This window comes from Somniosus microcephalus, chromosome 5, assembly GCF_052327205.1.
Source record: "Somniosus microcephalus isolate GS21.2 chromosome 5, FLI_Smic_1.0, whole genome shotgun sequence".
NCBI classification, from domain to species: Eukaryota; Metazoa; Chordata; class Chondrichthyes; order Squaliformes; family Somniosidae; genus Somniosus; species Somniosus microcephalus.
This window is the reverse complement of record NC_140991.1, coordinates 63,088,109-63,111,461: the sequence shown is the minus strand read 5'-3', so window position 1 is coordinate 63,111,461 and position 23,353 is coordinate 63,088,109. Positions and strand designations below refer to the sequence as shown.

At 40.6% G+C, this 23,353-nt stretch overlaps 1 protein-coding gene across 6 annotated transcripts in view; it reads right to left on the bottom strand.

Moving 5' to 3' along the window:
- Positions 1-3,545: 3,545 nt before the first annotated feature.
- The window catches only part of mpp7a (MAGUK p55 scaffold protein 7a), a 550,968-nt gene continuing 531,160 nt past the window's right edge, over positions 3,546-23,353 (bottom strand). For all 6 annotated transcript variants that reach the window (XM_085987688.1, XM_085987686.1, XM_085987689.1 and 3 more), the window contains 4 exons: positions 19,626-19,719; positions 19,002-19,110; positions 12,199-12,342; positions 3,546-4,714 (listed from right to left, as the gene is read on the bottom strand). In XM_085987688.1, coding sequence (XP_085843814.1) covers positions 4,535-4,714; positions 12,199-12,342; positions 19,002-19,110; positions 19,626-19,719 — 527 coding nt within the window. In that variant the 3' untranslated portion in view covers positions 3,546-4,534. The remainder of the gene's footprint in view (positions 4,715-12,198; positions 12,343-19,001; positions 19,111-19,625; positions 19,720-23,353) is intronic.

Genomic DNA, 23,353 nt, shown 5'->3' with positions numbered 1-23,353 from the left:
TCTAATTTGTCTTTCCTTGTGGTGGAAAAATTACGTAACCTTCACTTAATAGCTCCCTATAGCACATCACCCATAGTCAGCAACCATCAGAAAGGCTGGCAGGGGACTGGGGTCAATTCTGTATTCCACCCTCTTCTCAATACCACAAATGATGCTCCAGTACACTGTCTTTCATGTCTGCTACACGGCCCACTTCCTCAGCTTTCTCGCACCTGCCACTGCTTAAGCCATTATCCAGACCTCCTTCATCTTGATGATTGATTTCTCAAATGCTGTTTGCCATCCTTCACAAACCTCAATTAGTCAGAGTCCTCTGCCACCCACCCATTATCCCGGTTCTCAAGCTGCACTGCCGGCCTGTGCAGGATTGAATTGTTTTCAGATCCTTCTTTCTTCATGGCCTCAGTCCACTCAAATCTCAATCTTTTCCAGCCATACATCCAAGCACATACCCTCTCTGACTCCAAATTACTACTTCTAACCCACTTCCCTTCACTCCACAGCTGGAGGCCAATCTTGCAGCCACGACAGCTTTGTTCTCTAGAATTCACTTCCAAAAACCACTCTTGCCTTACGACCAGTCTCTGCTTTCAAGATCCTCCTTAAGGCAAAACTTTTCCAGTTTAAAAACAGCATCCAACCAATCTAGAAAACAAACACAAAAAATGCTCTCTCAGCTTTGCACATTTGGAACAATAACAACTGCTGAGCACTTATTTTCTTAAGCTTTCATGTTGAAATATTTTGGAATTAATCCTTTTGCCTTCAATTTCAATATCCTGCAAAAATTGGATCTTGGGATAAGCATTTGCTACTTCAGATCAGAGGAATTAATGCCATGTGAAAGTTTTCCATTAACCTTCTTTCTTTCAGCTGGCTAAGATCCATATCCATAAAGATATTTTGAATGAAATTTAAACTTTAGAATATGCTGGAACATGAAGTAACTTAAATTCAAGCAAACACAAGTATTACAATCTTATAAAGCTCTCAAACTACAAATGACTTCAGTTCTCTCAATATTGTAAATTATTTCACAGCTCTCATCAGGATTCTTTCTTTTCCTTAAATAACATTTTCGTGCTGTTGCCTAGTCCAAGCCATCCTTCCTCAGAACCTCGGTTGTGGAACTCCTGCCTTTGTTTTAAAATGCAAGTTTAGTGTTGCTAAATCACTACTTTTCTTCTCTCCTGTGCGTGGCGAAGCACTGGACAATGGGACTTGGTCCTTCACCGAAGTTTGTGCATGAGTTATATAGAGAAATATATTTTGTACTGAAAACTTAAAGAAACTGTTTCTAAAAAAGTCACACAGAGCTGCTAAATGTCTCTCTTGCAGTCTTCTTCTGGTTGTTACACACCTGTGGTATATTCACTAGAGGAACCAGCCAATCAGAACTGTAGACTCCCACAGCTACCAGGACTAAACTTCCTCCCGCCTCGCTTCCTGCAAGGACTCTAATCCATTCTCCCAGTTTCTCCGTCTCTGCTGCATCTGTTCTGAGGACGCCACCTTCTATACTAGTGCTTCTGGTATGTCTTCCTTTTTCCTCAACCAAGGATTTCCCTCTACCGTGGTTGACACGGCCCTTGACCGTTTCCGTTCTAATTCCCGCACTTCCTCTCTCACCCTTTCCCCTCCCTCCCGGAACCACGATAGGGTTCCCCTTGTCCTCACCTTTCACCCCCACCAGCCTCCACACTCAACGGATCATCCTCCGCCATCTCCAGCGTGATCCCACCACTAAACACATCTTCCCCTCCCCTTTCAGCATTCCGAAGGGACCGCTCCTTCCGTGACACCCTGGTCCACTCCTCAATCACCCCCTCCCCTTCCCACCTTCAAGTGCAAGCGCAGGAGATGCAACACGTGCCCTTTTACCACCTCCCTTCCCACTGTCCAGGGCCACAAACACTCCTTCCAGGTGAAAGAGTGATTTACTTGTACTTCTTGCAATTTAATATACTGTATTCGCTGCTCACGATGCGGTCTCCTCTACATTGGGGAGACCAAATGCAGATTGGGTGACCGCTTTGCGGAACACCTCCGTCCAGTCCGTAAGGGTGACCCCGAGCTTCCGGTCGCCTGTCACTTTAATTCTCTGCTCCATTCTGACCTCGGCCTCTTACACTGTTCCAACAAAGCTCAACATAAGCTCTAGAAACAGCACCTCATCTTTCGATTAGGCACTTTACAGCCTTCTGGACTCAACATCAAGTTCAACATTTTCAGACCATAACCTCTGCCCCTATTTTTTCCCCCAGATGGCAACTGTTGCTGATTCTGCCATTCCCATTTGTAGCTTTTAACCCCTCCTGCCTTCCGCCCCATCACAGACCGTCCCTTTTGTTCTTTCCTCCCCTCCCCCCTTCCCCTGCACCTGCTTAAAATCTGTTACATCTCTAAGTTTTTCCAGCTCTGACTAAAGATCACAGACCTGAAACATTATCAGGGCCCGACTGCTATTTTAACCAGAGGCCTGTCCAGGGAAGCTGCTGTGGCCTTCTTGCCAGGCCAACCTAGTGGGAAGAGGAGATGGAGCCAGAAGAGGCCCAAGCGGTTAAACTGTTTTAGTTTTACTGTTTTACATTTCCTGTGGGACCAGGAGTAAAGGTTAGGCATGCCATGCCCGAGGCTCCCCCTCTTCCCCAATCATGAGGCTCTCATGGGCCCCCTTCCTGCAACTTACGCGAATGCCAGGAACCATTCCTTCGGTCCCTAGCGATGGCCTCCTGCCACCCGACATTCCGCTGCCATCTGCCCGCCGGCCAACTTCCGCTTCCCACTAGTTTTGAGCAGGTGACTGACTGGGACAGGAAGTTAAAATTTCCCGGGCCACACACTGCTGAGGCTGGGACAGGTTTGCTGCCCGTCCTACCCCTTCCCAAAGTTAAAATTGGGGCTAAACTTCTCCAATCCAATGTCAGAGTTTCAACCAGTAATATTTTCTTCCCAAGTAAGAAAAAATACAGTTGAAAGGGATGCAAAGCAGGATGTTAAAATATGAAATTTTCCACCTACAATCTAATCCTCTCTTATTCAAGGAAATGGAAAAAGGTGAACCAAGGCTTTTTGTAGCACTTTTGATTCAGGAGATTGTGGATTCAAGCCGCACTCCAGTACTTGAGCACAGACTTTAGGCTGACACTTCAGTATAAACTGAGGCAGTGCTGGCTTATCGGAGATCCCAACTTTCAGGGATATTAAACAGAGACCTTGTCTACCTATTCAAGCACACATAAAAGATCCCATGGTAAAATTCAAAGAGCAGGGAATTCTCCAGGTATCCTGGCCAAAATTCATCTCTCAACCAACAGATTAACTAGTGATTTACCTCATAGCTGTTTGTTGGATCATGCTGTGCATAAACTGGCTCCCATATTTGTTTGCGTAGCAACTGTAATTGCACTCCAAAGTAATTAATTGGTCGTGAAGTGCTTTGGGACATCCTGAGGGCACTAGATAAATGTAAGATTTTTTTTTAATTGGATGCGTGCGCAGAAAAAACTGAAGGCACAAAAGACAGTGAGACGTAAATCTTCTGATAAAGATAATACAAGTCAAGATTTTAATATTTGTAGATATTGCAGTACATCAAATTCACTTAAAATTGCACATTACAATGGAGTAACATTTTCATAGAGCTGCTTGGCATATCAGAAAGATAACCATTCACCTCACTTAAAACAGCACACAGAAATGAAGTTTGGTAATTTATTAATCTGGGATACCTAGGAAAAAGTTTCTTAAAAAATTAAAAGATGCAAGGAAGTATATCTATTTTATCTGAGATTCTCGAGATATAATAAAACTCTAATTTACAAACCATATGCATCTCACCTAGCAAAATACAATTACAGTGCACTGCCGGTGGCATTATCAGCACAAGTTAGTGAGGTAAATTTACATGGAATGTCGAGCATGATTTAATACCAGGTTTTGTGTACACATCAATAACCAACACCTTTTAAAATACGTTGAAGAACCACATCGCCAACATGGTAAAACACCAAATTTTCCAAATAATTCTCTTCTTATATAGTATTTCACTAGATTTCCTTTTATTATACAAGACATACATGAATTCCTCTGGTTCTGATGACATGCTAAGACAGAACCACCAATGCTTCCTGCTTGGATGCATTACATTTTCTTCATCAGCAACCTAAACCATATGTTCTTTCAACTTAAAACAAATATATCACCCATAATCTACTAAAATACACTTATATTTCAGTGTTTCAAAAAATAAAATCCCTGTCACCTCAAAAGGTCACAATCTACATCAGTAGTAAAACCAGAAAGTGTCTACATTTTTTCCCCAAGTAGTGAAAATATTTTAGCACTGCTCATTTCAGGTAGATGAAAGCTTGCGATTAGCAAAAGTAACATAGTTTGCTATTGGACATTAAAAGTGCAAAAAAAAAGTGGCAATGTTTTACTTCAAAGCACCATCCACTGCTCTGGGAATGACCGTCAATATTACCAGGCTTCCAAACAATGTCCAGTTATATTATTATTCACTTTTGTGGCTTTATGAATGTAGCCAGTTGACTGGAATCCAGAAAGGATTTATCTCCAGGTGATCTAAAGTAGTTTTCAGCTCTTTGTAGGCAATTGAAAGGTCATCATTCACCAGAGTTTTGTCAAAGAGATGTGAGCACTGGGCTTCAATCAGCTCTGCAGATTTGATCATTTCTTGAAGGTCTTCTTCCTGCAAAGAAATGGCAGAAATTGAATGCTTTACTAAAGGTATTTGCTATTATAACAAGGTCCATCAAAACTGGTAGTTTTCTGAACTTGTATGAAAAACAAACTTCTCCCCTCTCTCCACTCCTCTTTTCTGAATGTGCTAATTCTTACTGGAATACAGATCTACAGGTACCAGCATCTCAATACTGTGTCACTCTTTATCTGTGGGCATCATCCATAGGGCATCACTGCAGAGCGCGATCCTGCCCCGACTTGACATCCACACGCTTGCACTTTCCACAGGAGTGACAAGTTTAACCCGAGCAGGTTGTTCCCTCTCTAGCCCAGAAGCACTGAGGGCAATTGTTGCTGACTCAGCTACCAGGACTCAAATCTGGGAATTCATAACCTTTATGGCTCTAGTATTACATAAGGCCAATGGGAGCAAGAGTAATCTCAAGTCCTGACATATGACAACAGAAAACTAATGGAGTTATTCCTTCATAAGGAAGTAAACTTATTTTAAGTACTACCATTGTCCTAGCTGAAAATATCTTAGGAAATCAAAATACCAGATTTCCCATTTAAAAATAGCTATTACTAACACAGATATGAGAACTGCATATTGTTATGCTATGTAAAATGCTGGGATTAAACCACTGAGAATATACATAGCAGATATAAATAAATTATTTACATAATCATGTATACGTAGGTTAATTAAAGGACAATAATCTAATTGGTAGGTTCAGAGATCAACATAAATCATAATACAGGATTTGCGCAGTTAATAAAACTCACCTGAACCCCAAGATCAGTTTGCAGCTTGGAATCGGCTATTATTTTAATAGATATATGGGGCTGAATTTTAATGGGGAAGGCAGGTAGGGGGCTCCTAGCTGGTTGAGAAGCTGGGGAGAGCGAGTTTCCTGCAGGCCCAACTGACTTTGGTGGGGCAGTGGGGGGGAGGGTGGCCTTGGGTGGTGATTAGAGGCCTCGTGAGGAGGTGGCTTCGGCAGGGACCCTGGACCCAAGAGGTAGGTGTACCTCCTGGATTCAGCAGTCCTTGCCTTGCTGTAGCTGGTGGGTTTTACGAGGTGTGCAAGACCCGACCAGCTACAGTTAAAGACAAAATGGAAGTTAAAGCAGAGGCTTCCAGCCTCATTATAATATTTAAATAGACGGCCTGCCTCCTGGCAGCGGGTTGGCTGTCCGCCCCAGTCCCGCCTCTGTTAAAACCAGAAATGGGCGGGTTGGAGGCAGGTTCAGCTCAGGATTCTAATTTTTAACACTAACTACACCCACGCCCCCAATCCACCCTTTTTTTTTTAAGGTTAAAATTTCCCCCTCAGTTTCTGGTTTATGTGAAGCATTTATTTTGCTTTATTTGATACAACAAATGCATTAACTCACTCAATGCATATATTCTCCATCATGGAAATTATCACCACCCTTCTCCGTCACAGAGTAATATTCCTATTTAAACTTTCTCCCATTTTGCAAGTTCTTCTCTTCCGCCTTTTTAAGATACAGGAAACTCTTTTTTATCCAGCACTGACGGGACCGGCATGGTGCCGGTTGATCAAAAAGTCTGGATTAGAGAGGTATACTTACTAAGGTATGAGGGCCCCGTACACGGCCACAGATCCAGGCGTCCCTGTTGCATGGCAACAGGTGCAGGAACCCCGGTTACATGGCCACAGATCCAGGAACCCCGGTTACATGGCCACTATTATGAAGTAAAACTTACCTGAACCTACTCCTGAACTTTGCCGGTTAAGAGAGATTTCCTGAATTTTGCCGGTTAAGAGAGATTTCCTGAATTTTGCCAGTTAAGAGAGATTTCCTGAATTTTGCCGGTTAAGAGAGATTTCCGGTTATTTAGGTGCCGGTAAAAAGAGAGTTTCCTGTACTCCATACAAAATACTCTGACTGAAAGAGGCAGATGATCTGCTCCGAGGATCTGGCAGCACAGCTCAGTAATTGTTTGCTGGAAGATATGTAGCAAAGTCATGCATCAAACTTCTTGTTTTGACCTTTTCTAAGAAATGCAAAATGTAAAACTACTTGGGATGGGTGAAGGTCCAAATCCATATTAGTAGATTAGAATTCAAAAAAAAATCAAAGAACACACCTTCAGGAAAACTTTGGCAGGTGTATTAGCAGTAAGGTGAAAAATGTAATCATTTGACACATTAAAAGAATATACCAATTTTAAGTGTTTCGTCAGGATCATTTTGGTTGAATGTGCTAGAATCATGTCTATATATGAGGAGAAAGTGGTGCCTTTTATTTCCCCATTTTGTGGGGGGGGGGGGGAAAAGGAGGAAAAAAAAGTGAAAAAGAAAATCTTTCTTATAATACATTAAAAATCTTGGCTCAGATTTTACGGGGTCAATGACAGCGTACATCATAAGTCCTCAGAGGGGCCCCACAAGTTCCGGGTTTACGCATGTGCTGTGCATGCGCGAAAACCCGGAACTTGCGATGTAAGTTTCTCCTTGACAGATCGTCTGCATGCGCCCCAATCGCTGGCGCAGGGTTGGGCTTCCACCGACTGCCCATCAAACCCTTACACCTGGTAAAAGCAGGCGTAAGGCCTGCTTTTACCAGTGTAAGGGTTAAAATAAATGTTAAATTAAAATTTTGAAAATGGTTAAAACATACAAAATAAATTAAAATTCGTTCATATAAATATTGGGCCAGAATAAAATGTTTTTATTATTTTGCTACAAATTAAATTTTTATTTTAAATGCTTAATCAAAGGGACTTAATTTTGAACATGGGAATATTTTTTTAAATTAGAATTGTGTTTTATTTGGGGATTTCTTATAAGCTTATGGGGATTCCGTATGAGGAATGCCCCTTTCTAATTGGTTGGCCTGGCTCAGGTGATCCCAGGGATGCTTTATCCTGCATCCCTGGGATCCGTGGGCCTTTACGCAGGCGTATTCCTGGAGGCCCAGGACCCGAGGACTCCGAAGCCACCAGGTATTTTTGGATTTTTTTCGGGCCGGAGACGTATTCTTCTAGTACACCTCCAACCACAAATTCAGGGCCCTTTATGTTTGCATACTTCTTGTCCATAAAACGTCTTCCCTATATAAATTTCTGTGTCCACAGATAATGGAAACTGCCTATGTAAACACTTCACGTTGTAATTGCACACTCTTGCTGGTGGTAGTGCTGCAGCAGCTCAGTTTTGTTTGCCCCAGCTCCTTAGCCTCTACTGTAGAGATCTGTTCCTACTAACTCTACCACTTTGCTTCTCAAGTTGTCCAAGTTCTTTGATCTTTAATTATTAATATAAAATCAAAGTATTAAATAGTATGGAACAAATGGCTTCAAAATGTGGACTGAATTACCCTGGTCCAATTATTCCACCATCTAACCATGCTTCACCTGAAAACTATCTTCATTTTATATCTCCTAACTTCTCAGCTTGTACTGCAGAGAAATTCCTATGCTCCCAGCAACTCTCTCTCTTCCCAAAATGCCATAACTTTTGCTGTTCAACTATAATAGAAAAGTTAAAAAAGGCCCTTTTGCATGAGCTGATTCAATTAACCCTTGCGCTCTAACCTTGCTTCATCTGAAGACTACGCTTAATCTCGACTCCCCATGTGCAAAGCAGTGACAAAAATACACCAACTACATCAGGAATTCATGACACTATCAATGTTACACTGCTGCCTAGTGGTGGATAGAATAGGGAAGGGAGGTGGTCGCCTCAACATACATAAAATTATGTTGGAACTGTCTCAGTACTAGCCCTCTCTTCTCCACAGTGACACAACACAAACATGCTACTAAATGAAGAATATATTGTATAGTTTGCATGCTGCAAACCTGCATTCAAAGTAAGGACCATGGCAACAATTCAATTTCTTGTTTTCACAAAGGCAATAAAATCTTCTACTTACTATCTTGGGTTCCCAAATCCCTGTGGACAGATTTACATCATTCCCCACAACTCCAGGTGTTAACATTAAGAGTGTATTTTCACATTTTTTCCCTCTGCTTGCATAACTGGTCAAGCCTATTGGTAGCCAGAAATGTGTTACAACACTGAAAGGTTCATAAAAAATGGACAATATCCAAAAATTCTAGAAAGATTACTTCTGCTGATTTCCTGTGTCTCTAGAAAACTGTTGCTATAAACCTTGCCTGTGTGGGTTTTGTACATGTATTTTAAACATTGGTTGCTGATCATTTATTTTTTTAAGCAGTCAGTAATGTTTTTTCAATAAAAGAGCAAATTAACAGAGCAACACATATGCAAGGAGATACCATGGAATGGTATTCTGGAGCTGTTACTGCTGATAAAAGCCGTGTACAATTGGAAATCACAGGATCCATTTTCATAACAGTATAGCAGCATCTTATTAATTCTAATCACACAAGATCTCGATTTTGCCAAAGCGAGCCATCAAATCATGGATGAAATACTAGACTACGGTACATAAAAAATGGATTTAACAGGCTTTATCTTAAATGCACTTCATTATATCTGTAAGTAATGCGAATGATCTATGCATCCAATAAATCACAAGCCCCTTCTCCCACAGTGGTGTTCAGCTATTGTATGGTGCAACTGGTGCTGCAGTCTTAAAGCAAATAATCAATTCTTCACCCCGCTTCCAACTTTCTTATGCCTATGCCCTAATGCTGGGCTGCAGTTCTGTGGGCACCAGCGGCTGAGAGGCCATTTTTCACACAAGTCTAATAGTGTCAGACAACTATTTAAATGAGGGGGGTAAATTAAGTCAGTCATCACTGCTAAACACATTCCGGTCAGCATCCGATGCCCACGGATGTGCAATTTTCAGCAAGGAGTACTGTATAAGAACAGGAAGTGCACAGAATTGGAGATAGCCCTGTAGCATGGAGACAAAACTGGTTGGGAAGTAGATGACTAATTTACAGTTTTCTCTGAATAATGAACAGACTGTGTTCAATCCCCAAAGCACTTGCAAAAATTCTAGGATACCACTGCAATTGGATTTATTCAGTTGCTGTAAATCACTGGCCTTGATATTATCCCCTACATGGTACAACGACCCCTATTATTATAAAACAGTAAACACTCTGGCTCACCATGAGAAAGTCACACAAGATCTGCTAGTTTGAAAAAAAAGAAACTGGTACTGTCAGTGCACTAGAAAGTTTGCAACACAGACCACGCAAGATCACCAAACAGCGTTGAAGGGGTAGGGACATAGCATCTATATATTGAATTTATCATAATATTTGATCGCTAGAGATCCACAGCACTCTAGACATCAAGTGAAAAATAGCAGTACAGGTGAGGATAATAAAAACAGCTATTAGAAAACTTTAAACAGTAATTCATATCACATGCAAGTGAAAACGTAGATTTTACAATGAAAGGTTGCATGAATACTGCTACGCCAGATTCACTTTTAAAAAATGAAACTGCTCCTGGAGTACCTATCATTTAATATGAAGAAATAAAGAAATCTGTAACTGGCTGTTTCAGCCAATTTAATTTCTTGCTCAGAAGAACACCTTTTAATGTACCCGTTACAGTGCATTCATTTCACACACCGGCCATCTTTGAGACCTTTCTGATGGAGACTGTCAATTTAGTGCCAGTGAGTGCCAAACTATTGCATCTTTTACACAGTGGATCTCCACCTACGAGAGGAGACTTTCATCCCATTAATCTAGGTTGAGTTTGAATCTGCGTCCCAGAGGTGATGTAACACATTAAATCATTACTGTAACCAGGGGGCATAGATTTAAAGTAATTGGTAGAAGGATTAGAGGGGAGTGGAGAACTTTTTTCACCCAGAGGGCGTTTGGGGTCTGGAACTCATAGCAGAAACCCTCATCACATTTAAAAAGTACTTGGATCTGCAATTAAAGTGCTGTAACCTACGGACCAAAGGCTGGAAAGTGGGATTAGGCTGGATAGCTCTTTTTCGGCCGGCACAGACACGATGGCCTCCTTTTGTGCCATAAATTTCTATGATTCAATCCCTTCCAACGTTTTGGAAAAGTTTTGTTACACCACTTGGTAAATTTACAGTCTGAAAAATAACATCCCACTATTGGACATTTATCTATCTACTGCAATACAAAATTCAATCTGCATAGGATCATAGGTGTAGGCCATTCAGCCCCTCAAGTCTGGCGTTTAACAGCGGGATCCACTTTCTGGTAATCAGAACAACCGAACGATGCGCCAAATCTTGCTGGAGCAGCTGCATGTGCTGTTAGTTAGACTTTTTCCTGCACCTTTCAGCTCGAATATAATTTGTGCCATAACTTGCTGGAAGTGTGAGCTGATAACGGCGAAGGCAATGGAGCATCTGGGACCTTAGTGAACGACAGAATCAACAGTTTATCTCCTTAACCAGTGAGATTTAAGGATTGAGAAAGAAGCAGAGGAATGGTGGAGAAGGAAATCAGGTGAATTAGAGTCAAATCAAGAACAGAAAGAAAGAGGGGGAAAGAATGATTGGATTGAGAAAGAAAAAAAAGACAGAAAGGAAAAGTTAGGAAAAAAATGTAAATTTCAAAAATCTCTAAGAAGAATTTACTACATGCAGGAATGAGACTCAACAGTTTAAATGGTTCCCTTTCTGATCCAGACAGGTTGATTGGCATTGTATTAATTATTACATAGTTAAAAGGGTACTTATGCTATTACATCCCTAACCTTCTGCGGCGAGTTTAATGGGAAATTAATGTGCAAATCCAGCAAGTTCTTAAAAATAATGGGGAGATTGAGGGCGAGCTGCTGTGATGTGAGGCAAATGGTGGAGTGGCGTAAATCGACCAGCAAGTTCTGGAGATTTGCAACTCATGGCGTATCTCTTCTTCCCCTGAACTTGCTGGCTGATTTGTGCATCAATAATGGCGTGCATTGTGAAGGCGCTGTTATTTTTCCAGGAAGATTTGGCCATATTTCTATTGCCTTTGTTAATCTAAAATAAGTCAGAATGCTACTCTGCGTTTGTTTCAAGCAGTTTTATGTTCCACCAGTGAGAATTTTACATTCTTCCATTGTCCAAGAAACCCTGAAGCATTAGAAAATTGATACGCAAGTGGCTAGAAGGTACACTTTTACTTCTGGAAATTATGTCCTAATACAACTGAGGCAGACGTCTCATCGCAGGATGGCTGTTAAAGAGTCTAATGGGAACCATCCCTCTATAGACATGAAACTGGCTGTAGGTTTGCTACTAATCCAACTACACACATCATAAACACTTAAAATCTTTCATTGATGTAGCACAAGAGGCTCTTGACATTGAGAGTATAGATATATTGTAAGGATAGTTTAATTGGTGATCTACACATCTATTCTGGGTCACCCAAGAATGAACAGCAGGATCACTGGATGCAAACGTGGGAAAATGTTCCAGTAACCCACATTTACCTAAACAAACACAAATATAAATAAATGAAAACTTTACTCATCTGAAACAGCTTTGGTTATAAAAGGTTTCAATGTCTACATAAACTGCAAAACATACCGTAAATGGTTTGGCAGAGCCTTTGTCATCTTTGCTTGAAATGATTTTCGCATTCTTCCTGGTTTCTCTGAGGCGTTCGATCGATGGTGGCTTGATGAATATCACATATGGTTTAAATTCCAATGTCCTCAGATGTTTTATTGTCTGAAACATTTAAGTAGTGTAACGTTGTTTTACTTGTCAGCATATCTGGTTGCAAAAGCATATTGAAAAGTTAAATTTACCTCTAATGTGCTAGCAATAAATACTTTGTACAACTAGTATGACTTTGTCTCGTCTCACTGGTTCATGAAGAACTGCAATGCTTTGCAGACCCATTTTTATTTATTTGTTCTGACAATGCGGGCGATGTTGGCAAGGCTGCATTTATTGGACATCCCTTGTGTCCCCAAGAAGGTAGTGGGGCTACTTCAGAGGGCATTTTTAAGAGTCAACTGCATATTATGGGACCAGAGTCAGACCAGGTAGGGGTGCGAGGTTCCTTTCCCTGAAGGATACAGTTGGGATTTTATGACAATCTGGCAGCATTCATGGCCATTTTCTGGTACTAGCTCACAAATTACGCCCTCTCCGCCATCCCCTCCCCGCCGTTGTTCTTGTAACAACGTAACTTCCTGAACCACTGTTTAATAAATATTTTAATTCCCAAAACTCAGCACAGCCATTTAAATGATTGTATATTGCTATCAGTAGCATCTAGCTGCTAATGAAAGAATTCACCCGCCAAAGCATGCAGTAGACAGTTTACAGCAGAGGGTTTCAATGCTGGTAATTGCTATCACAGACAAATGTTTAAGGAAACTATTCAAGGAAGCAAGCACTGACTGATGACGAAAATGCGCCAGAGTGTCCTCAGGTTCAGTATTGTTCAAGAAAATGAGTCCCAAGTTGTCAAGGGCTTAGCACCTGTCAACCACACAATGCTCAGACTCTCTTCTGATGTAACTGTCTCCCACACTTTGGAGGCATGCCCCAATTCCTACCAAAAACATCTGGCGTCAAGGAAAGAGAATACAGTGTCAGACTTCACACATAAATTTATCAGCTTCCTCCAAGAGCAGCTAAGCAACATTCCAGAAGTGAGGCCTGGGATGCATCTGGCTTAGTCTGCGACAATGGTAGTGTTTATCTGGTCACCCTGCTCAGTCAAAACAATATTCCAGAAAGTTTCAATTCTGGGCCACTGCCAGATGATATGTAATGGTGTTCCTGTCTCTCCACATTCCTTCCACCTTGTAGATGGAGGCATTAAACTGCTGTACTTAATGCAGTGTAGAATGATTTGAATAAATCTTTGTTTAATAATGTTATGGGTGGCAACTGAGGGAGCTGCAATCTCCAATAATCCCCACTTCTCCTCATCCTTTGACCATCTAAGATTAGATTCCCATTTTTGTTTGATCAAATCTGTTATTTCCATTACATTCATTTTGAGAGACTACAAGACTCGACTGTTCTCATGGTATGATTCTCTGAAAGTTTCCACCCTTATGCATGCCAACTCCTGTAGCCACAAGACTATATTTGACAGGGGACGTCTAGGTTCTGCCAGATGAGGGATGTCTACGGATTTTACAGTTCTCTAAAGTGGTTTTCACTCACCAGCATGAATTAAACACTCAAATGATACAGGACTTTGAGAAGTACAGGTAAAGGACCCTCCATGTTTATCTTTTAGTTTATAGTATCAGAGTGGTAAAATAGCAGTTTGTCTCCATCTGCACACCTATAGTTTCAGGAGCATCTCCTGAAAGGGGCCTGATAAAATAGGAAACTTGGTAGGTCTAGCCCTCCGTTTTTGGGTAGAACTGATTGCTTCAAGTACCCAAATGACATTTGCTGTTCAGTAGGAATTTATTTACAATAAGCATTATTATGCTGAAAAGACCAGTCTATGCACCATTGCTAGCCCCATTTGAAACAATTAGATAAACTCAGTGACCACTTTTATTTTGATACAAGTCATCTGTTCCATGAGGCAGCTTTGACCTCTGTGATAAGGTCTGAATAAACCGACTTCAGCAGTCCATAGAAATCAAATCATAATAAGACAAACAGAAACACAATGCTATCCTAGACCAAGGAAATGGGAAAAGTGCTTAGCTCCCCAGAGTTTGTCATCCACCAACAGCTTTAGGGCTTGTACCATAGGCTACCAGTGGAGTAAATTTTAAAAAGGTGCCATCTAACATTATAGCATGCATCTTATCCAGCATTTAATGACCATAGTCAATCAGACAGACAGACTTGTATTTATATAGCGCCTTTAACGACTGCCGGACATCTCAAAGTGCTTTACAGCCAATTGAGTACTTTTGAAGTGCAGTCACTGTTTTAATGTGGGAAACACGGCAGCCAATTTGTGCACAGCAAGCTCCCACAAACAGCAATGTGATAATGACCAGATAATCTCTTTTTGTTATGTTGATTGAGGGTTAAATATTGGCCAGGACACCGGGGAGAACTCTCCTGCTTTTCCTCAAAATATTGCCATGAGATCTTTTACGTCCACCTGAGAGAGCAGACGGGGCCCTCAGTTTAATGTCTCATCTGAAAGACAGCACCTCCAACAATGCAGCACTCCCTCAGCACTACACTGGACTGTCAGCCTAGATTTTTGTGCTCAAGTCCCTCGAGTGGGCCTTGAACCCACAACCTTCTGACTCAGAGGTGAGTGTGCTACCCACTGAGCCACAGCTGACACTATAATTAGCAAAATTATCCTTTTATGAATCGATTACAAGGAGGAGGGCGGCTTGATAATGCTACCTTCACCGCCTGGCCTCCTCCCCCTACCCCACCCGCCTCCTCACTCCCCAGGTTTCTCCATGTAATGTTCCAGAGGCCATTTCTTCAACTGGGTCTTTTTTTTTGGCTGAAATGGCTTCAAAAAAACTCCTAAATGTGGAGTACAAGCTAGCCCAGACTAATATATTGCATTACTTGCAATAATTCTAAAATTCCAGGAAATTGAGGATTGGTCTCAAGTGTTACTGGACATCTACCATATGAAAGCCAGGTAATGGAAACCAATACAATTTGACTAAAAACAGAAAATGCTATAAATACACAGCAGTTTCATCAATATCTGAAAAGAGAAAAGATAGGTTAACATTTCAGGTAGAGATCAGAACTGGCAAAAGGATAGCTAACGTAAAATTTTAACCTGTCGTATCTTTTCAGATGCTGACAGATGCGTTATACATTTCCAGCATTCACAGCTTTTTTTCCCTTTGGCAGATTTGACTACCTAAGTTATTTTACATAGCTCTTCCAGGACCAGTATTGAAAGGCATATTGGATGTAATGTTCCACTACGTGTTATGTCTTAAGCAAAGGAGACAGAAATCACCACCTTGTAACTGGAGCAATTTTGCTGCTGTTACTCAGCATAAGTAGAGGTATTTCCAAACTGCTACCAGTGAGGTCAGTAAGCTTGCCTAAATTACTTAGTTGACCTGTGTCCAAAGACATGTAGAATGCATTAACTGCAAGAAAAAAATAAGGTGGCTAAAACTTGTTTCACACTTTTCACAGCTACCACAGAAGTGAAATGCTCTAGATGGTGGAACAAACCAAACCAAAAACGCAGGTTATATGTAGAGCACGAGAGTGAGCCACGTGCAGTATCACATAGGCCTGGATATATTCCAATGTAAACTTTTCAAAGACAGTCGCATAGTTTATCAAATATGGGATGGTACCTGGGGACTAAACATAGGTTATCTGGAGATCATCTGAACATGAAGAATTTAAGCTCTGGTTGCTCTGTCTTATGTATTTTGTGTGTTCTAAAGCCAATGCTGCACAAAATGATTAGCCAAATTACTCATAGCCATGTTAGTAATAATGTGGTCAATAAAAAGTCAGCTCAGAGCCTTTCTAATAAGTCTCCAATGTGATGTAATCCCTGGATTGTATGTAAAAAGACATGTCCAAAACATTGTTTGGAGGAGAACTTGGGATATTTTCAACAGCACTCATTCTTCACCACCCACTGAGCTAGAAGTCAAACCGTTTAGAAGGAAAAAGAATGGTAAGTAATATATTGGCCCAATCAGTTTAATTTTTATATAAATACATAGTTGCAGCACCCAAACCATTATGTATTAACGCAATTTTGTGGACTGCAGTTCTGTATTAAGACAAGCTCTCCAGTACTCCAAACATATTAGTCTGCTTTTGCATTCTGCTAATATTTTCCATACCCAATATTTACAATCCAGGAGTTTAAAAGACATAGGCCTAGAAATTCAGTGGGCTTTGCGCCCAGTTACCGCCCAAAGAGGGCTTCTGCGCCAGTCTGCAAACTTCGGGCGAACTTCATTGACGCGCTAATTGCGGCGGTAGCCGTTAGCGCTGCGCCGCCACCGATGACGTCATCGGTGTGCGCAGCGCCCCGGTTCCGCCCCGACACCGGCCCGATCCCCATCTTCAGTAGCGGCCGCCTCTTCCGTGGCGGCCGCTAATAACATTCGGAGACCGGGTCCGTACAGCAGCCTTAGTGGGGTGCTTTAAGGTGGAGGTGCGGCCGGCCGCTTTTTCAGCGGCCGCCTGCCCGCACCTCCTTCCCCGGCCTCCTCCACCCCCCCCCCCCGCGGCATTGCCGGCTGGTTTCCGGGAGCCCGGCACTTCTCCGTTGTGCCAGACTCTTTTGCCAGCACTCGCGATCGGGGCTCCGGCTGCTGCAGGCACCTCCCCCTTAAGAGAGGGAGGAAGGCCTGCAGTACCGCAGCCTGCCGCTCCGCTGCGGGTGGCGCTGCGGCCACTAGCGCGCCGATATTCAGTTTCAGCGCCCCAAGCGGGACACCCTTGAACAGCGGCCGTCCTCGACTTTGGGCGCTGAAACTGAATATTGGCTGGGCGCGAGTGGCTCCGCGCCCAGCAGTAAATTCTGGCCGCCAGCGAGCTGGCGGGGCTATAGCTAATTTCTAGGCCATAATTTTTTTGCTCCTATTGAAATGACTAAACATATGGGGGTAGAGTTTTCACTCTGGGCACAATCAGGAAATTGCGCTTGAAATTGTGTTGGTTAGGTTAGGCTGCAAGGTTCCGCTAATATTCATTTGCAGAATCACAAACCTAAAATCTTCCGTGAACCAGAGCAACCAGGCAGCATAATAGAATGTAATCGTTTTGTTTTCCTTTCCATTAAAAAGTATTTAAGAGTGGTAACCTGGTGCAGTTTTATTAATACAGCTGTAACTAGTTTATCTGCAAAAATAAGCATTTTTAATTAGGGTGTCCAATCCTCCACCTGTGAGTAATCTGATTTAAAATCACTGAAAATAACTTCAAAAAACTACTGAACCATTTAATAGTATTAGTGAACACTAATCAGTTTTGTAAATTAAGTATTTTTTTGACATGAAAAAACTTAAAATGTGCCTACTTGTGCATCTACACCTAAGAAAATGAGCACAATTTAAAGAGCCTTCCCATACCAGTGCAATTGGCGTAATCTTGCAATTTCATAGAGTCATATAGCACAGAAAGAGGCCCTTCGGCCCATCATGTCCGCGCCGGCCATCAAGCCCTGTCTATTCTAATCCCGTTTTCCAGCACTTGGTCCGTAGCCTTGTATTTCAACCCGGGGACGTGGCCAATTTTGACGGTGAGGCCTGATTCCGGCGAATCAAATCTTGAACCAGCAGAAACGATCGTGGAAAACACGAACGCAAGTGGCTTTCGCCGTAACTCACTTGTGTTTAAAATTCCCAGATCTTGTGCTGGTTCGGCCGATTCCACCCAGATAGCGCTGATATAACTAGCAGAAACTCAAGCCCATGATTTTTTCCACAAGGGGGCAAGTCAACTAGGTATTCTAATGACCAATTTAGAATTTATTTTTTTCTGAAGGGTAGTTTAGAGGATATTCACCAGGAAAGAAAGAAGTTACCTTTATAAACCACCTATCATATCCTCAGTGATCACACAAAACTTTGTGCCCTTTCAATGAAACTGAATGGTTCAATTCCTCAAGCAGTCCACACATATTGTTCTTTGTGCACAGTTTATTTAATATTAGTCATCTCTTGGCTGTGTTGTGCCATGGATTAGTGCAATGGTAGTTGGCTTCCATAATCTTCCACACAAATTCCTGATCTTGGCCATACCATTAGAAAGAGTCCCATTCACAAGGGGAAAATGAAAATCTAAAGGAAAATTATTTTGGACTATTCAACTTGCTCATCAGTCAGCAAACAGTTGAAGCAACAGCTTCACTACTAAAGAGGCCTGGAAGCAGGCCACGTGACTTCCATCTTGGCTGATAAATGGTGCATGGCACCAGGAGACAAAAAAGACAAAATAGGGGAAAACATAATAGTATTCCAGCCTTTGGGGGATTGGCACATTTTCATGTGCTCAGAGTTGAAAGACAATTTTGTTGAACAAGTTCAGTGAATATAAGTAGATGACTATGCAAACAAACATTGGAGAGACTAACTCAATACATGCAGAGACTAACTCAATACATGCAGAGAAGGCTTTTCTCAGAGCTATAAATTGGCAGTGGGCAGTCCTGTTCTCTTCCCCCCTCCTTGCTTGGGTTTGAAGAGGCCACAGGAAGACTGAAATACTCTTTGCTACAACATGTCCTTTATCTACTGCTACAAGTTACAGTAGAGCAATGAAATTGCAGTATGAATAAAAAAATACTTGGGTTCAAAGAGCTAAAGTTGATTTAGAGTAGTCATTTTTCCTAATTATTTAACATATATTAATATTTGAGTTTTTCACATTCATGAAGACTGACAAACCAACATTAGTCTTTTGTGCTTTGAAGAGATGTGTCTACTTACATGACATTGTACATCCAACAGGCACACTTTATTCTTGGCCAACACAAATCGAACAGAATCTATGCTTGTTCCATACAAGTTTCCTCTGTATTCTCCATGTTCAATAAACCTGGGGGGAAAAAAAATCAGCATAAAATTGGTCAACTTTTGACCCATACTTCTTAAAAGTCTGCTCCTATTAAAAAGTTGAAGCTATACATAATGCATGCAGACAGACACTTTATAGTTATGAAAAGCATTTTGGTATTTGAAGTCAGTGGAATAAATTCAAACAAAACCTGTAGAAAAGACCGAAAACACTTTGCAAAGAACTAGGCAACACACTGCCTCAGCTCACATGAACACACAAATATACAAGCACACCTTTATAAAGTACATCAAATTATTTCTAATATCTACTTATTAGATTTTGCATGAGCAGTACCAGTTTACAATAAGAACACAGTGATGCCAAGTTTAAAAATTTGATAACAGAATAAAACAGTAACATTTAACTCCCTGAGCAACTTGCCTATCTGTTTTCCAAGTAACCTATTGTTCAAATATTCCGATACTTTTCATCACTGCATCTGAAACTTTCCAGATGTGCTGGCATGAAACAGAGTGTGCCATTTTTCAACTTACTTGTTATTTTGTACATCTGTCTCAAACAAGTGCTTGGAAATAAAATGATATTCCACTCCGTCAGTTTCCTGGCTTCTTGTTGGCCTCGTTGTATCTGTGGATGACAAAACACAAAAATAAATATCCTTAGAATTGCCAATACTAAACTGGTTGCTTAAAATCAGTGTTAAGTATCCGAAACAGAAAGCTGCTAGCTTTTTAAAAAAGCCTAAAAATATTGAACCTTTGGTAATTCTCACAAGTTGCTTGCAATGGGATTTTAGTGTAATCAAAGCAACAAGTTAAGATTTTTTTTTCTATTTCATTGGAACGTTTGGCAATCAAGCCTGTCTACAGAAACATAATTAAAGCAGTTGAAAATTTCTGCAAGATGTTGTATCCAGAGAGTTCCCAAATTAAAATAAATCACAGCTGACATATTACCTTATATAATCCAGCATTATTCCTACTGCTAATATAAAACCTAGCTGTGTTATGTGGTCTAATTTTAATGTCACCACCACTGGATGCTATTCAGAAATATGGCAAACTGTCATTTTATTCCTCAGCATAGTGCTTTTTAAAGCCAAGATATGAGGCAGTGGAATGGTATTTTATACAGTAGATTGAAAAGTTTTTCCTCTATTCCTCATAAATGTCAGGATGTCTACGAAAAGCTGACAATTATACCTAAAAAAAATATCTGAAATACTTAGAAGGGAAATCCTTGCTGATTTAAGAAAAGTAATTGACTGTATACTGTTTCCTCCAGCCAAATAACACCGCTGAACCCTATTCTTTGTTTGAACAAAACAGTTTTGTAGATGGTATATAAGGAACAAAAAAAAATTAAAAGATATTCTAGTGGCTCCCACTACACATCCTGAGCATTTTAAGTTACATTTTTTTGAAGTCAAAGAGACAGCATCACATTTCATTAAATATTTCATAAATGTTCCTGGCGAGTGTACCATGTTTTGAGTGGAACTGGCTCCTGTATAAAGAACTACAGACTAACTTATTCTCTTGTGATTAACAGTACAACTAGATAGTAAAAAAAAAGGTGCAATGATAACGGAAAAAAATTGAATGATTTATATAGAGTATAGGGAGTGTAAAGTTAATGCCATAAAGCACGACAAAACCAGAATGATTTTTGGACTGTACCCTAATCTAAAGCTTGGCTTGCAGCCTTTAATTCTTGATCAATTATTGTGCATAACAAATCTTTATTACACCATGGAAATCTGGCAATGCTGCTCAGTCCTGACTGGTTCCTCTTTATTGCTTTTATTTCAACCAGTACCAAAAATCTACCAGAGAAATAAATGAAATTTCATTCATTCAACCTCTTTCTATTGGAATTGAAGGTGTGACTTTAAACGTTCACACTTGTGGCATGGAGCATTGCCCACAATTTTAATGGATGGAAGGTTGTAGGGTGAACGTGCCTGAATTCCTGACTTGTGCTTTGATTGGGAACACAAATTCCTAAAATTACTCCATAAATCTTAATTACCATTAATCCCCTCCACTCAAAATAAAGTTACTGTTTCTGTAAATTGAATGTTATTTATTTTAACTGAGATACTTATAAAAAAAAAAAAATCTTTTAAAGTTTTATTGTGAGCATTGCATTTATGGAATATTCAAGATGCATACGCAACCACCATGACATGAGGGAGGGCTTTGTGTGTTTCCTATTTGGCTGTTGCTAACCAAGTAGCTCCAAATGTTTCAATTTACACTGCAACCAAGACAACTTCAAAGTGGTTTATATAAAAACGCAAGGAGCACATCTTATTTTTCTTTGTTCAGTGCATTACCAAACTAGGAAATGCAACAAATCCAAGTGAAAATTTTACTAATGCAGCTCATACAATATTGGGCCTGAATTTGCAGTCGGAAGCGTACCTCCGGAGTACACTTCTGACCTGTGAAACATTTCCGAACACGCCTCAAGACTTCCAAGCTACGGAGAGTTCAGGTCTCGGGCCTCCATACGTACGCCTGCTTAAAGGCCAACTGATCCCAGGAACGCAGGCGATTCGGAAGCTTCCCTGTGATCATGTGGGCCACGTCCTCCAATCACAAAGGAGGATTCCATTGCAGTCATTTCCGAACGGAATCCCCTAATGACATGCAATGGAATCCCCAAATAATTGAACAATTTACACAATTCTAATATAAATGTGCTGATTTTCAAATTTAAAGTCCCTTCATTACATCAAATACAATAAAAATTAAATTTTTTGAAATTTTTTAATACATTTTAATCCGGGCCAATATTTGCATGAACTAATTTTGTGTTTGGGCATCATTTTTTATTTTTAAATGTTTAATTTAAGATTTATAATAACCCTTACACTGATGAAAACAGGCCTTACGCCAACTTTTACCAGCCATAAGAGTTATGTGGGCAATTGCTGGGCAAAGGGCCCAACTCTGCGCCAGCGAAACTGATTTTACTTTTGGTTTGGTAGATCTGTCAAGGTGTGCCATGACAGATCGCAAGTACCGGGTTTTCGGGCGTGCGGAAACCTGGAAGTTGCGGGGCCTTTCAGATGGATTACAATGGCGTATGCTGAGTGTACGCTGTCGAAGACTCCGTAAATTCTGGCCCAAGGTATCCAAGTATCAAGGTATAAAGCATCAAACAAAACATTTTCTGGGTATTTACAGCTTAAACAATCTTAGAAACAAAATTAAGTGCCTGAAAATATCTTGAAATGATGTCAGTGCTTTTTGTTACAATTTCCACAGACTGCCCCTACTTCGCTCATTTTTGCATGCTCTCACAGCTCTTATCTGTTAATTTTCAACTTCTTTTATTCAGCTGCTTTATTTTCTTATCTTCTGAAAGGCTCTGTTCAGTCATTCTTAGACACAATTTTGTTTGGATTTTTACTTGTTAGCTTGGTTATATCTTTAAGTCTCATTTATCATTTTGTGTTAGATTGGATTGAAAGTGTTCTGTACATGTAATTGGGGGTGTTCCATATTAAGCATAGAAAGAGATCATTTCAGATCAATAGCTACACTACAAACAATCGAAAGAAATAGTTTTACTTAACTAGTCAATAATTTAACAGTTACAGATATGACCTTCTAAAATCCAGCTGCAACTGAACTGAAGGCTGATTGACTTTTGGATGAGATTTATGTAACAAAGTACTGAACAAACCACTTTTTAAAATATTTAATAATCAGGATAGCAAAGACCTGTCAGAACAATATTAAATTTCTTTTTAAAGTTCAGCTGGTATTAACCTGTAACTGTAATACACTTTCACTGACTTCTTTAAATAAGCATTAAAAGATTTCATAATGCATGTTAATGAGAATTAAACTGCTGTGTTTTAGGTAACTGCTAGAATTGTTGAGACTAGTAGCTTGCAAATATACATTAAAAATTATTATTGCTGATAGTCAAAGAGCTGTTGGGGACTCTCTTTCCTTCATGGGGCTGGGGAAGAACTGGCTGGTAACAGTGAAGCACATATATACCATCGAGCTGTTCACTGCTGGTGACAAATCTCTCCAAGGTTTTACCCTGTTAGACGTAGCTAATTGAGAGAGAAGACTTGCATTTATATAGCGCCTTTCACAACCTCAGGACCTCCCAAAGCACTTTACAGCCAAGGACGCACTTCTGACGTGCAGTCACTGTTGTAATATTAGGAGCCAATTTGCGCACAGCAAGGTTCCTCAAATAACAATGAGAGACATCAATCAACATCACTAAAACA